The sequence below is a fragment of the Pseudorasbora parva genome, chromosome 14 (genome assembly GCF_024679245.1).
Source record: "Pseudorasbora parva isolate DD20220531a chromosome 14, ASM2467924v1, whole genome shotgun sequence".
Lineage (NCBI taxonomy): Eukaryota > Metazoa > Chordata > Actinopteri > Cypriniformes > Gobionidae > Pseudorasbora > Pseudorasbora parva.
The window spans coordinates 28,340,535-28,354,261 of record NC_090185.1 but is presented as its reverse complement, the minus strand read 5'-3'; the positions used below and the strand labels follow the sequence as shown (position 1 = coordinate 28,354,261).

General features: G+C 37.8%; 1 protein-coding gene across 1 annotated transcript; it reads right to left on the bottom strand.

Annotated features, from left to right (window-relative positions):
• Positions 1-960: 960 nt before the first annotated feature.
• Positions 961-13,727, bottom strand: capn2l (calpain 2, (m/II) large subunit, like). The gene is made up of 19 exons (XM_067414876.1): positions 13,445-13,727; positions 11,071-11,140; positions 10,276-10,394; positions 9,759-9,892; positions 7,250-7,418; positions 7,024-7,107; positions 6,865-6,950; positions 5,593-5,667; positions 5,310-5,470; positions 4,126-4,295; positions 3,960-3,971; positions 3,618-3,829; positions 3,476-3,512; positions 3,329-3,394; positions 3,174-3,231; positions 1,658-1,722; positions 1,473-1,541; positions 1,281-1,359; positions 961-1,200 (listed from the first exon to the last, which is right to left on the bottom strand). Exons 1-19 carry the CDS (start codon positions 13,679-13,681, stop codon positions 1,037-1,039), a joined length of 2,067 nt encoding a protein of 688 aa, XP_067270977.1. The 5' UTR covers positions 13,682-13,727; the 3' UTR covers positions 961-1,036.

Sequence of the window (13,727 nt, the reverse complement as noted above, 5' to 3'; positions counted from 1 at the left end):
TTCCACGATGCAATGCACTCAACCTTGACCTTCCATCTCTACACCCTTAAAGACGCAGACTTTTTGGGACTTTAACTTATTCACCGTATCCCCCAGAGATAGATAAATCATCATTCTCATCTCAGTGTGTGTCATAACTCTGTCTGACGTACCCACTGCTAGCCTAGCTTAGCACAAAGACTGGAGGTAAACGGCTCCATCTAGACAACTGCTCAATAAGTGCAGTGGCGCAATGATATTACTTGACGCCTGAAAATAGGCTAAATTCCGTCAAGATAACCAACATGACAGCCTGCTTGCACAGGGAGCCTGCTGGGGACTAATTTTCAGGCGCTGAGGGATATCATTGCGCCGCTGCACCCATGGTACGGCAGTAAAGTTCCCCGAATATTACGCAGGAATAAGAGTGTAGTTCCTAGACATATCGGTCTAGAAAATCACATTTTCCGTCGGCCTTAGTACACGATGTAACTATACACATCACAACATGTAAAAAGGAAAATGTTGGCATTATTTTGTCACTTGTTGAGCAGTAGGTTAGATGGAGCCGTTTACCTCCAGTCTTTGTGCTAAGCTAGGCTAGCGGTGGGTGCGTCAGACAGAGTTATGGGACACACGGATGTGACAATGGTATGAATGGACTTATCTAACTCTGGGGGATACGGTGAATAAGCCAAAATCTGTTAAACATGAAAGTATTACGCAATCATTTCAGACATTTATACTTATATAGAAACTTTTTGGGATGAAGGGTTCTTTAAAACTCAAGAACTCTAGGGTTGTATAGAACCATCTGAACCTTCTTTTCTAAGAGTTTAGTGTGGTGATTCAGAATTGGAGTCCTAAAGTAATAAAATAGTCTCTTTTAACTCATAATTTGGTGAAAGATTAGATAATTCTAGAAGCTTCACTGCATGTTGCAAGACTAACAAAGACACCAACCTCCATCATGTTTAGCTCTATTGTGCCATTCTTGTCCTTGTCCAGCATTTTAAACGTTTCTGCAAATGAGAATTTAGATATGTAAGCGCACCATTTACATCTCAGTCTTTATGCAAAAGGTGCTCTTCATCAGACACTCACTGAACATGCATTCAAGACGCATAATACAGCCCACAAAGTTATCAAAGTCGATGCTGAGATTGTCGTCGCTGTAGCGCGCGACCATGATCTGGTGTAGAGGGTTGCTCAGAGAGAAGCCTGTGAAAAAAAACCCATGAGTGTGATTAAATGAAAACTGCCCTTTTTGGGTGAACTTTACCTTTAAGACAAGATCTGACCTGCTTTCTCTATGGCTTCTCTCATCTCTGTAGAGCTCATTGTGCCTGACTTGTCCATGTCATTTTTACAGTAAATGTCCTGACAGTACACAAACACAGGCAGACCGCAATGTTACAACATTTTATAACTATCTGCCGATTACGAAGTTTGACTGTACAAATAATAAAAATGATAGAAGCATGAAAACATACCAGGTACAGCTCTATTTTAGTCCAGAGAATTTTAAATTCAACCAAGCCTAGTTTTCCACTGCCGTCTTTCTGAGACATCAATAAAGGAAAGAATAGAGTAGGAATGCATACACCAAACTTTCTTTGCATCATTTATTAGAGTAAAACTGATCCAGCTCATCTTGTGCATTTATTCAAAAGGATACATCCAGTAAGTTGACCATGTTGCGGCAAGTGTCCAAACTAAATCCATCAGTTTTAATGTCTTTGCCTAAAAAAAGATGTGAAAATGGTCAATAATGTGTGTGTGTGTATATATATATATATATATATATATATATATATATATATATATATATATATATATATATATATATATATATATATAGATAGATAGATAGATAGATAGATAGATAGATAGATAGATAAAAGGTTTAGGAGAGAGTTTATGGGAATTTTTAACCATTCTTCTAGAAGTTCATTTGTGAGGTCAGGAACTGATGTTGGATGAGAAGGCCTAATCGCAGTCTCCGCTCTAATTCATCCCAAAGCTGATCTATTGGGTTGAGGTCAGGACTCTGTGCAGGCCAGTCAAGTTCCTCACACCAAACTCGCTCATCCATGTCTTTATGGACCTTGCTTCGTGCACGTGCAGCTGCTCGGCCACGAAAACCCATTCCATTAAGCTCTCTATGCACTGTTCTTGAATTAAACTGAAGGCCACACGAAGTCTGGAGGTCTGGAGATATTGACTCTATAAAGTGGCCGACTTTTGCACACTGTGCGCCTCAGCATGTGCTGACCCCGCTCTGTGATTTTACAAGGCTTACCACTTCGTAGCTGAGTTGCTGTTGTTCCCAATTGCTTCCACTTTGTTCAAATACCAACAGTTGACCGTGGAATATTTGTTAGTGAGGAAATTTCAGTAATAAACTTGTTGGACAGGTGGCTATTGATTTTATACACCTGGGGCCATGGAAGTGATTGGAACACCTGCATTCAATGATTTGGAGGGGTGTCCCAATACTTTTGGCAATATTGTGTGTGTGTGTGTGTGTGTGTGTGTGTGTGTGTGTGTGTGTGTGTGTGTGTGTGTGTACAGTACAGGCCAAAAATTTGGACACATTACTCTTTTTTAATTTTTGGAAGAAGTTTCTTCTGCTCATCAAGCCTGCATTTATTTGATCAAAAATACAGAAAAAAAAAGTTTAATATTGTGATATATTATTAAAATTTAAAATATTTGGTTTTGAATTTATTATACTTTAAATGATCATTTATTTCTGTGATGCAAAGCTGAATTTTCAGGATCGTTCCTCCAGTCTTCAGTGATCATGATCCTTCAGAAATCATTCTAATATGAAGATTCATTTTCAAAGTTGAAAACAGTTCTGCTGCTTAATATTTTTTCATAACTTGTGATACTTTTTTATAATACTTAACTGGAGTAACGATCCTGAAAATTCAGCTTTGCATCACAGAAATAAATGATCATTTAAATTATAATTCACTGAAAACCAATTATTTACATTAATTACAATATTACATTTTTTTCTGTATTTTTGATCAAATAAATGCAGGCTTGATGAGCAGAAGAAACGTCTTTCAAAAACATTACAAATAGTAATGTTTCCAAACTTTTGGCCTGTACCTTTACCTATATATATATATATTACAAATGTCATCTGTATGTAAAAAAGCAAATGGAAAAATGGCCCTTACGTTTAGATATCACTTTGTTCATAATATTTTGCAGCTCAAATGGTGAGATTTCAGCATCCTTGTGGAAGAAAAAATATGATTGGAGAAGGTTTAGAAAAATGAAAATTAATATGAACAAAAACAGCATGATTAAATCATTATCCTGTAATACTCACGACCCCAGCAAGCTGTCCAAAGAGACTCTTGAACCGGCTATCAATATCACCGTCTTTCACATCAATCTGCAAGATTAAAATTAAATAATCCATGTTTGTGTCACAATACAGTATTATATTCATATGGAACATGGTGCAAAAATGTACCTCAGGAACCTTGCACTCAACAGGGTCATCAAGCTCACTAAAAAACAAACAAATCAACAACAAAAAAACAAATTTCAGTGAGACACAACTTTCATTAGGACTAATCTACGTATTGTGGGCCAGAATCTATCCAGGAACTCACTGGAACTCGGCCTGTTTTTCAGAGAAGACGCGCACGCAGAAGTCTCCATCTTTGTTGGGCTCAAAGGTGGACGGGACGATGAGATACTCGCCGGGGGGCAGACAGAAACGAGAGCACACCTCCCGCAAGTTGATGAAGGTCTCAGAACGGGCCGCTGAGGCATGTCGCACGAAGAAGTTCCGATCCAGATGGACGTTCCTCTGCCCGACAAACTACAACAGAATGTTTCAATGAGAAATTTGATTTGGGCAAACTGTGTCTTTAAGAGGAACTGATGAAGACACTAGTGGAATTTGTACTGTATTTCTGGTCATTTTGTGCTTCAGTATGTGCGGTCCATACCTCTTTAGGAACCTGTGGACAACAATAAGAGATATATCACTTATAATAACCAATTCTTATCACTTCTGACAGTTCTTGGCAGAATAAGCTGGAAAGTGGATCAGACTTTAAGATAAGTCTGGTTGTGTGTGTGAGTGTACTTCCATTGTTGTAGACGGCCGCTCACCTCATAGATGGCAAAGCCAATGGTGTGCATGTCCTCTCCGGCCTTTCTCATTTTGCGACGGTTCTTCTGGATTAGACCCACAACGATGCTGCATCCCACTTCATTATCAGCCGGGTCGTCATCCTCCTCGTCCAGCTTGATCACGAACTGAGGGTTCATCCAGAATGAAGCTGCCAAGAACAAAACAAAGGTCAAACACATGGCTTTTTTTATTTCATTATTCTTTTCATGTAGTTATTTTTGCTGTTTTTATTGAGTATCCTTTTTTGTTTATTGCTCTTTTCTATTTATTTATTTTTGCTGAGTATCCTTTTGTTTATATTTTTCCTGGTTGATTTTGTGTATTACTCTTTTTTTTATTTAGTATTTTGCTGTTTTTTTTTTCTTCTATTTGTTTCTTTATTTATTTTTTGCTGTTTCAGTTCAGTATACTTTTGTTTAGTTTTTGCTGTTTCAGTTCAGTATACTTTTGTTTAGTTTTTGCTGTTTCAGTTCAGTATACTTTTGTTTAGTTTTTGCTGTTTCAGTTCAGTATACTTTTGTTTAGTTTTTGCTGTTTCAGTTCAGTATACGTTTGTTTAGTTTTTGCTGTTTCAGTTCAGTATACTTTTGTTTATTTTTTTGCTTTTGTTTTTGTTTAGTATTTTTTATGTAGTTTTGTTTTGCTGTTTGTTTGTTACTCGTTTGTTTTCTTTTTAGTTATTTTAGTTTTTTGCTGTTGTTTTAGTTGAGTTTACTTTTTTTTGGCTGTTTTTGTTTAGTATCCTTTTGTCGTTGTTTGATATTCTTTTGTTTTCTTTTTATTTGTTTTGTTTAATTTTTATGTAGTTTTTTTGCGGTTGTTTTTAATTTTATTTTAATTGTTTTTGTTTAGGTTTTATTTAGCTTTTGTTTTAGTTTAGTATACTTTTGTTTTTGTTTGTTCTTTTTTCCCCTATTATTTGTTTTGTTTCTTTAGTAATACTTTTTGCTGTTTTTGTTTAGTATCCTTTTGTTGTTGTTTTTCGCCGTTGTCCTTACATTCTCTTTTTTTTTTTTTGTAGATTTTGTTTAGTATTATTTTTGTATAGCTTTTTGTTGCTTTTAGTATTCTTTTTTTGTATTCTTGGTAAAATATTTACTTTAATGTAATATAAAATGATATAATGTAATATAATTATCTGGCAGTTGTTTCAGTTAATTACTTGGGAAGTTCCTGCAGCCTCCAGCAGTAGATCCTCTCCTCCAGTTGCCATCAAACTTGGACAGCGCCCACTTATTGACGCTCTCATCTGACAGAGCATCAGGGGTCAGATTACAGATCTCCACCCGCGAGTAATGACGCAGGAAATCAGAGTATGACATCCTGGTATGCAGAGAGAAATCTTGTCAGTGATCTAAGACAGCAGAACAACTTAACTAAAATGTTGGAAAAATGCAAAATAAAAATGTAGAAAAAAATGATTAAATAAAACATTTGCAGATTACCAGAACTCTCCGTCTTCTGCTTTGGAGTATAGTTTCTCACGATCACTGTCACTGACCTGACGCCATTCCGTCGACCTATAGACCAATCACATGACAATTAGTGAATTTCCAGGTCATTTGATAAAAAAAATCAAGTCTTGCATTTTTGGCTTTAAAAGATTTTGCTTCCGGTGTAAACCAGCCCTAACTCCTGAGTGCCAAACTACATTTTAGGACCCCCTTGAAAACGAGATGATCCATCTCAAGGGGTTTATCCATAAAGAATAAAATTTGTTACAAAATTTGTTACATTTCAGTATCATAATGTAAGATGCAGATTTTTGTTCTGCTGCTGTGTGTAGTGAAATGTACATTCATTGTTTTGCCTGTATATGTTTTTTGATTTTCAAAGTGATGGTAGTTGTTGACTGAATCACCAAGGACCACAGTTTCTGCTAAAAATCTACTGCTTTACTTGACAAAAACACCTTGAGAAAATTGCTATTTTTGGACCAAAATGTATTTTCGATGCTTCAAGAGATTCTAATGAACTAACTGACGTCACATATGGACGACTTTGATGATGTTTTTATTCCCTTTCTGGACATGGACAGTATAGTGTGTATACACTTAGATACGCTGTCGGACTAAATATAAAATATCTTAAACTGTGTTCTGAAGATGAACGGAGGTCTTATGGGTGTAACATTAGGGTGAGTCATTAATGACATCAATTTCATTTTTGGGTGAACTAACCCTTTAACAGCAAATTTCAAATTTTGGGGTAAACTATCCCTTTAATATTTTTGTGGAAACCACATGTCTTCAGGATTCTTTGATGAATAGAAAAATCAAAAGAACAGAATTGTCAATTTTCTGTCAATTTTGATGCAATTTATTCAATCCTTGCTTAATAAAGGTATTCAGTTCATATTTGTATTTGAATTTTATGTATATATAATACAAATATATAATACAACATTTTATATATGTATGTAAATGGGTTAAGTTTGTTAAAAATCCGTTGATTTAGTTGTGAAACGAGGAAGAGTTGATTTAGTTGTGACAAGGAGGATGTGCGGCACTGAACCTGTTCTTCCTACACCTGAGGGCACAAGGGCCTAAACACAGTTCCCATAGCAACTCAGCTCTCTCTCCCAGTAAACCTGTCAGAGAGGAGCCACGGGTGGGTGTGGTGACTTTCCGTAACACCACCTGCATAACCTCTCTTCCTCAAACAGATTCCAGAATTATCGCTTTATGAGCCAATCGATTTGCATTGTGGGTACCCACCCATCACTCCAGGGTCCGGTCCACTCCACCTGCCCCCAAGGGTTCCTGATCCGGACCAGTTTGGTTAACTCGCCCCTGTACTCCACCTGTGCAGACACCGGAAACATTTAATGATCTATGCAAACCAATAAATTCTTGACAGTACTACTCAACACTGACCTCTTCGGCTCCTGTAAGCGAGTAGGCGTGTCCTTTGACCAGTTTCTGACTAGTAATCGCCTCTGAATCGGCAGAGCTTGTGATCTAATGCAACCCGAAGCAAAACATTACACAACAGAACCGGTTTTGCACGACTAATAATTACAGTTTACTGACGGTTACACAACAGTTACGGTTACAAACTGCTTGAAATTACAAGGTTGCACATAATTATGGAGTTCCTCACATCAATTGAGCAGCCCAGCAGTGAGCCCCAGCTCAAAGCCTTCTGGATGGTTTTGAAGAGATTTGGACCCGCTTTCGCCAATTCGTGGACCTCAGCAATGCCTCCGGTGAAATCCTCAAAACCCTCTGTGGTGGTGCCACCAGAGAGAGCCTCATAGCTGCCATTCAGCCTGAGGACAAAGAAGTCGTTTTTTCACTATTATTTCCAAGGAAGTCTCCGTTTAGACAAAATAAAAATAGGTGATATTCACAGCAAACTTTTCAGTAAATAAATCCTATTATGCCCTTGTATGAAGTCTTGATTTTGTTTTTTGGGTATACAAGAATATGCTTTTTAATGCTTGATTGTTTAAAAAAAACATTATTTTTCACATATTTTACATTATCACAGCACCTCTTTCTCAGTCTGGTTCAAACACACCAATATTTTCCTGTTTTGATGAAGCCCCTCCTTCCAAAATGCGAAACGTGCTCTGATTGATTAGCTGGCCCAATGTATTGCGATTGGCACCACTTAGCACATTTTGGGAAATTTCACGCCCTTTAACTATAAACAATAGCTCTACTAATATTAACTAATATTAAAGATGGCATCAATTTCAAACCAATTCAAGCCTAAATTCAGACTTAACAAACAAGATGATCATAGAGAACAGATTTCATGCACAGACTTTGCAAGCACGGATCTCACAGGACGTTTCAGACTCGTATGTTTTTTTGTAATGTTCTCATACATTTTATATGCGAACACCATTTAAAGGTGCACTATGTAGTATTTTTGCAGTAAAATATCTAAAAACCACTAGGCCAGTGTTATATATTTTGTTCAGTTGAGTTCTTACAATATCCCAAATGTTTCCAACTATTTGTAAATTGTGAGAAAATTGCTATTTTAACCAAGGAGCCGGGGTGTTCGCCTGTCAGTTGCGTCATATCTGCCTTACTCTCGGTTTTCGGCAGAAACGCTTTACTCTTAGCAGTGTGACATGTCACAGCAGCACCGAATGAACGCACAGAGTAACGTCATAACATCATTTTAAACACACTTAAATGTATCTAATCTGATAAACAGAGCTGCGTTACCTCATACTCATCACCGGAAAAGCGGAAATGGCGCCAGCGACTGTGTCCCGTCATAATAAAAGTCCCGCTGCTCGCAAGCAGTGTGTTTGCGTAACAATCGCTCCAGCGCCCTTGCTCAGCTCCTCAACACTCGGTCCTGCTCTGCTTCATACTACAGTAACGTTGATAATCACTTTCATAATCATGATTTGCCTGATTCTGCCTGATTCTTTTCCACCGGCTGTGAAGTGAAGACCACATGTCCCAAGATGCTGCGCTCAAACTTGGCGTCAACTACACCTTTGTTTTGAATAGGCAACCTCTAGCGGACAGAAAAGTTACATAGGGTAGCTTTAATCATATGTTGAAAAACTATGGTAAAACCAACAGTAATCCATCCCAAAACCATGATCCATTTTCTTAAGGGACGGTGAACTGTCTTAAAAACACTCCAGTAACTACTATATCAACACTAATGTTGGCTAGCAGGCTAGCAGAGGCAAAGCTTTGCCCTTTGTTTACATCATAGCAACAACATAAACTTATAATTGGAACTGTTAATAGAAACGCAATTCGAAATAATGACACATGCTTCCAAGTTTGATCTACAAACATCAGATTGTCCCAAAAAAGTGGGAACTGTTCCATTTGAGGAGAAGATTTTGTGCGTAGCGGCATTGTGCTGGACATGTTCTCCGTAAATGTGCAGTGCACAGATAAACGTTGGGGTCAGGGGCGTGGGACTGGGGGGATAAAGGGTACTGAGTAACCAGGGCCCAAGGCAGGGAAGTCCGTTTTCTATACATACACATACATGGTACGGGGGCCCAGCAAGATGGTTTGTCGCCAAGGCCCAAAATTTGGTGCTACGCCCCTGGTTGGGGTTATAATGTTCAGGGACGTCTCCCTTTGGAGTGGACTTTGAGCTTTGTAACCTTGCAGATCTTTTAATGATCAAACATTAACATTACACACAAACGTTGAAAACGTGATAAAACATTATAGGACCCCTTTAAAAGAACAATTTATTTCTTAGGGTAAAGAACATCTGGTTTCAGATTACGGCCCGGAAAGTACTGTGTAAGTAAAATGAATTTACACCATAACTTTCGGTAATTAAAGTGTAACTATAAAGTAAGTAGTGTAGGTATAAGGGAACAATATGTAATATTTGGGGAATAAAGTGGTAACTATGATAAAAATTAACAAATGACTTATTCTGTAAGTATTTTCTTAATTAAGGTAATTATCCATGTAGTTACAGGGTAAGTGTGTACCTACAGTCGAAAGCGTTACCGAACATTTTAATAAACAAAAGAAATTGTTGTGGAATAGAATGGAAAGGTGGATATTAAAGTTCTTTGTGAAATAAAGAACCTTTATTTTCAAGAATGTAAATGAGTTTGAGGTTACGACTTTTAATCAAACGAGCTGATACGAAGACTCACTTTGCATAGGCCTTCTCCAGCAGAGCGCTCCAGAACTCAGAGCCCTCGGCCGAGTGGACGAACAGCAACTCTCCTTTTCTTGCAGGCAGGCGGTCGTCAATGACCACGTCCACCCATTCACCGTACTGCCAGAACTGAAGAGAAAATGGACAATTGTGAACATTAATGGACCGTTTGACAAACGTCTTCACGGAAAAATGGCAAATAGATATAACAGCGCTGTCATTTATGAATGTATGGTAACAAATATCAAATGTGAAGCTTAATAAGGAGACAACAATAATGACCATTGCTTTAAGATCAGAAGACAATTTCTCATGAATAACAACATTACTGCTGATAAATGTTTTGATTAATAAGAAAATAAATAACGCATTGAAAACAATAATTACAAATTGGTTCAGGATATCAAACACTTAAACATTAAAATGATCTGTGTTAATAGTGTCCATAAAACAGCAAAATCAGTCGTGATATTTTTGGTTGGTTGGCTTTTATGTCACGAGAGACTATTAACCTGGAAATGAAATATTCCAGCGTAGTCTGCGTCAAAAGTCTGACCAGATGGGACCACGCGGGCGAACACGTCCTGGTTCAGGGTAAGAGAAGCGATGGCAGCCAGAAGCCAACAGTCACCTGGGGGAAGCGGTAGCTTTGTGTTCAAAACTAAATAAACTATAACATGTGATCTGCAACTTTCAGCACAATTTCAACAATGACATGCTACGATATCATTGGTCAAATGTAAATTCCTGTCGACCCATCCTATTATTCCTGCTCCTGCACACTTTGCAAACTCATTTGCATCGCAGACGTTTCCTTCATAGCCTGTAAAGTCAGTGGCATCAATTCAGCAAATGCGTCATAATTGTGATTCTTATCAAACAATTTCAGTTACAGTGGAAAACTAGGCTTGCGGGACATGTTGGCATGTGATAAACAGTGGCGTTTGAGCCAAGATAGGGTAAAAGCACACCAGCGTTGGGTTGTTTGGAGAAAAGCTGGTTTGGCAGGGTGTGTATTTGTGTTCGTTTGGGATGTAGAGTTGCAGCCTAGACAAAAAAGGTTTAGCTTTTTCCATATTCAACAACAGAAATTCATCGATTCCAGAATGAATGTTCAAACGGAGTGTTTCAATGTCCTCTACCCACCCTCTAAAGAAACTCACTCAACCAGAAAAGCTGCTTTTCAATGGCTGACTTCTGATGGCCATTCTATATGGGACAGTTCTATGAACAATCTTTTGTTATGAACATTTCTAAAGTTTCACCAGCTCAACAATGGGGCTAATATTACAGGTTTATGGACTCACCCAAAGCACCCTGGCAGATGTCAGTTCTGGTCGCTCCTCCACTAATGAACGTTGGGTTGGACGTCAGTTTCTGGAGGACAAAACATACATTCCAAAAACATTAGTAACAGGTTTACCTTAACAAGAGATGAGTTCATTACTTAATCAACATAACCAAACACACAGCTCTTTCCATACAATAGGACATGAAATAGGGCCAAATAATGGGGTTGAAAATGTAGCTTAAATACCATAACTCAGTAGGAGTTATCATTTTATTACAGTAACCTGAGTAACAGAGTAACAGTAATTTTAAGTTACATTTTGAGATTTTGTGGTTATTTTATTGTCGTGTAGTTACCGGTTAAGCTATATTTATCATCAGGATGATGTTTGCTTGGTTATAGTTAATACAATACCCTGAATGACAGTGTTGAATTACACTGGGTAAACCCAGCCTTATCTGCCTGCGATTTGATTTCGCCCGGCAACTCAGTCTGGAAACCTGTACATTAGTTTCTACTTCTTCTGTTACACTTTTGCGAGAACCAATCACAGACTGGATTATCCACCTGGCGCGCTATTGGCGGGGTTGCAAAATTAGCTTATAACTCAATAGAAGCTAGACATTTTTGTTGGTGTGTAGTTATTGATTAACATATATTTACCTTCAAGGAAAATATTTGCTTGATCATTTTTATTAGCAGTAAAAAAGTTGAATGGTTAAGCAGTCAACCCTGAATTTTTTGTAATAATTGACAATGGAAATTAGATTACCTACATGAAAACATACAATAGTGTATATTATAGTAAAATTACTCTAGTAAATACTATAGTGCTTTTAAACCATACTATAGTTAAGATATTACAGTATTATTGTAGTATATTATATTATTTACTACACTTTGTTAATTTTCAGTATATTTACTATAGTATGGTTCAAAAACACTATAGAATTTACTATAGTAATTTTACTATACTATAGTATTTTTTCCTCCTACCAAATGACAGGTTTTAAAAACAGCCAAATGTTAGCTTTTACGTTCTTTATTAATAAATTGTTGTAATTTTAATTATTAGAAATTTGCAAAGATTTTTACAACTCACTGAATATCACTCGCAAAGTTTATGTCAAAATGATTATATCTCTGTATGATTTAAATTGGTGGACACCATCGAGGTCAAAAGCTTCTTTTCAGGTTAGGTTTGTTGTATATTGTTGTATAAATCTCAGTTTTTTTTTAAGTTTTTTTTTTTTTTACAGTATATTTATTCTATAAAAATAAAATAAATACAGCTAATCATGTGATGCTATGAGTCCAACTGACACCATTCTTGATATAATAACCATCCATCATACCAGCTGGAAGGATCATATTCACTCTAATTGGCTCTAAAAGGTCTTCTGGTAAGCAGTAATGCATGGGGCTCTAGAAGCACACACATGCAGCATTTAAAATGATAATGCTCTTGGGAGAGTATATGTTCTGGTACTGAAGCAGTTTGTCAAGTTCAGACTAACAAGTAATGGCTTTACGTGGTCATTGGTGAAGACTTTTTTTTCTTTCTTGGCTGCCTTGATGGCTTTTGAAAACGCACTGATGTGCATTTGTTTTCTGAAATCAGATGCGTCTTTCTGTGGCTGAATAACTATGGTCAAGTCCAGCTTCCTGATCAAATGATGGTGAACACACACCCAAGCTAATTACCAAACACAGAACAACTATGACAAGTTGAGCAGGGTCTGATTGCCTAGAGCAAAAGAGTTAGAAAAGAAGTCACATATTGAACTTGGTTGGAGAAGAATGCACAATATATGTTACTGGACTTCAAACATGCAAGTAAGGGAAAGTCCATGCCAAAGAAATGAAAATATGGAATAGTTTTAACCAGTGTAATTTCATGTGTGTGTGTGTGTGTGTGTGTGTGTGTGTGTGTGTGTGTGTGTGTGTGTGTGTGGCCTGGTAATCCCTACGTTATGGGGACAAAATGGCAATCCCCACAAAGATGGCAATATCCGAAATCCTTGTCCTTGTGGGGACATTTTTAGGTCCCCATGAGGAAAACATCTTATAAATCACACAGAAGGAGTTTTTTTTTTGAGAAAGTAAAAATGCAGAATGTTTCCTGTGATGGGTAGGTTTAGGGGCAGGGGCAGTGTAAGGGGATAGGATGTACAGTTTGTACAGTATGAAATCCATTACGCCTATGGAAAGTCCCCATAAAACATGGAAACACGACATGTGCGTGTGTGTGTGTGTGTGTGTGTGTGTGTGTGTGTGTGTGTGTGTGTGTGTGTGTGTGTAATTCAGTAGCTTGGATACTAATTCAGTGTTTCAGTATAGACCGCACTTTATTAAATACTGTAAATATAAAAGGATTGTATTACACCCACCTTTGGTCTCAGCCACTCAACTCCGCGCACTTTAGAGGAGTTTGGTCCCAGTTCCTTGAACCCGAGCGCAGATGCATTGGCTTCAAACGTGTCATCCTGAAATAAGCGTCCGCCCTCCAGACACTCGCGCTTGAGCGCTTCATAGTCCTGGTTGAGGAACTTGACCGCTTGCGCGTTGGTACCGATGCCCGCTGCTCGCGCCCTGTTTTTCTGGAGCTTCGCCGCAATTCCTGACATCTTTGCGCGTCCGTCACAACAAACAGTGAAAACACACGCACACCTC

Bases quoted from the DNA above. Each gene is read 5' to 3' on its own strand.
- capn2l (XM_067414876.1), bottom strand. From the start codon at position 13,681: ATGTCAGGAATTGCGGCGAAGCTCCAGAAAAACAGGGCGCGAGCAGCG. The intron at 1,542-1,657 runs GTATCCTTTTGA...TTGATGTCTCAG, and splicing joins ACATGGTCAACTTACTGGAT to AAAGACGGCAGTGGAAAACT. The intron at 1,360-1,472 runs GTATGTTTTCAT...GTGTACTGTCAG, and splicing joins CTAAAATAGAGCTGTACCTG to GACATTTACTGTAAAAATGA.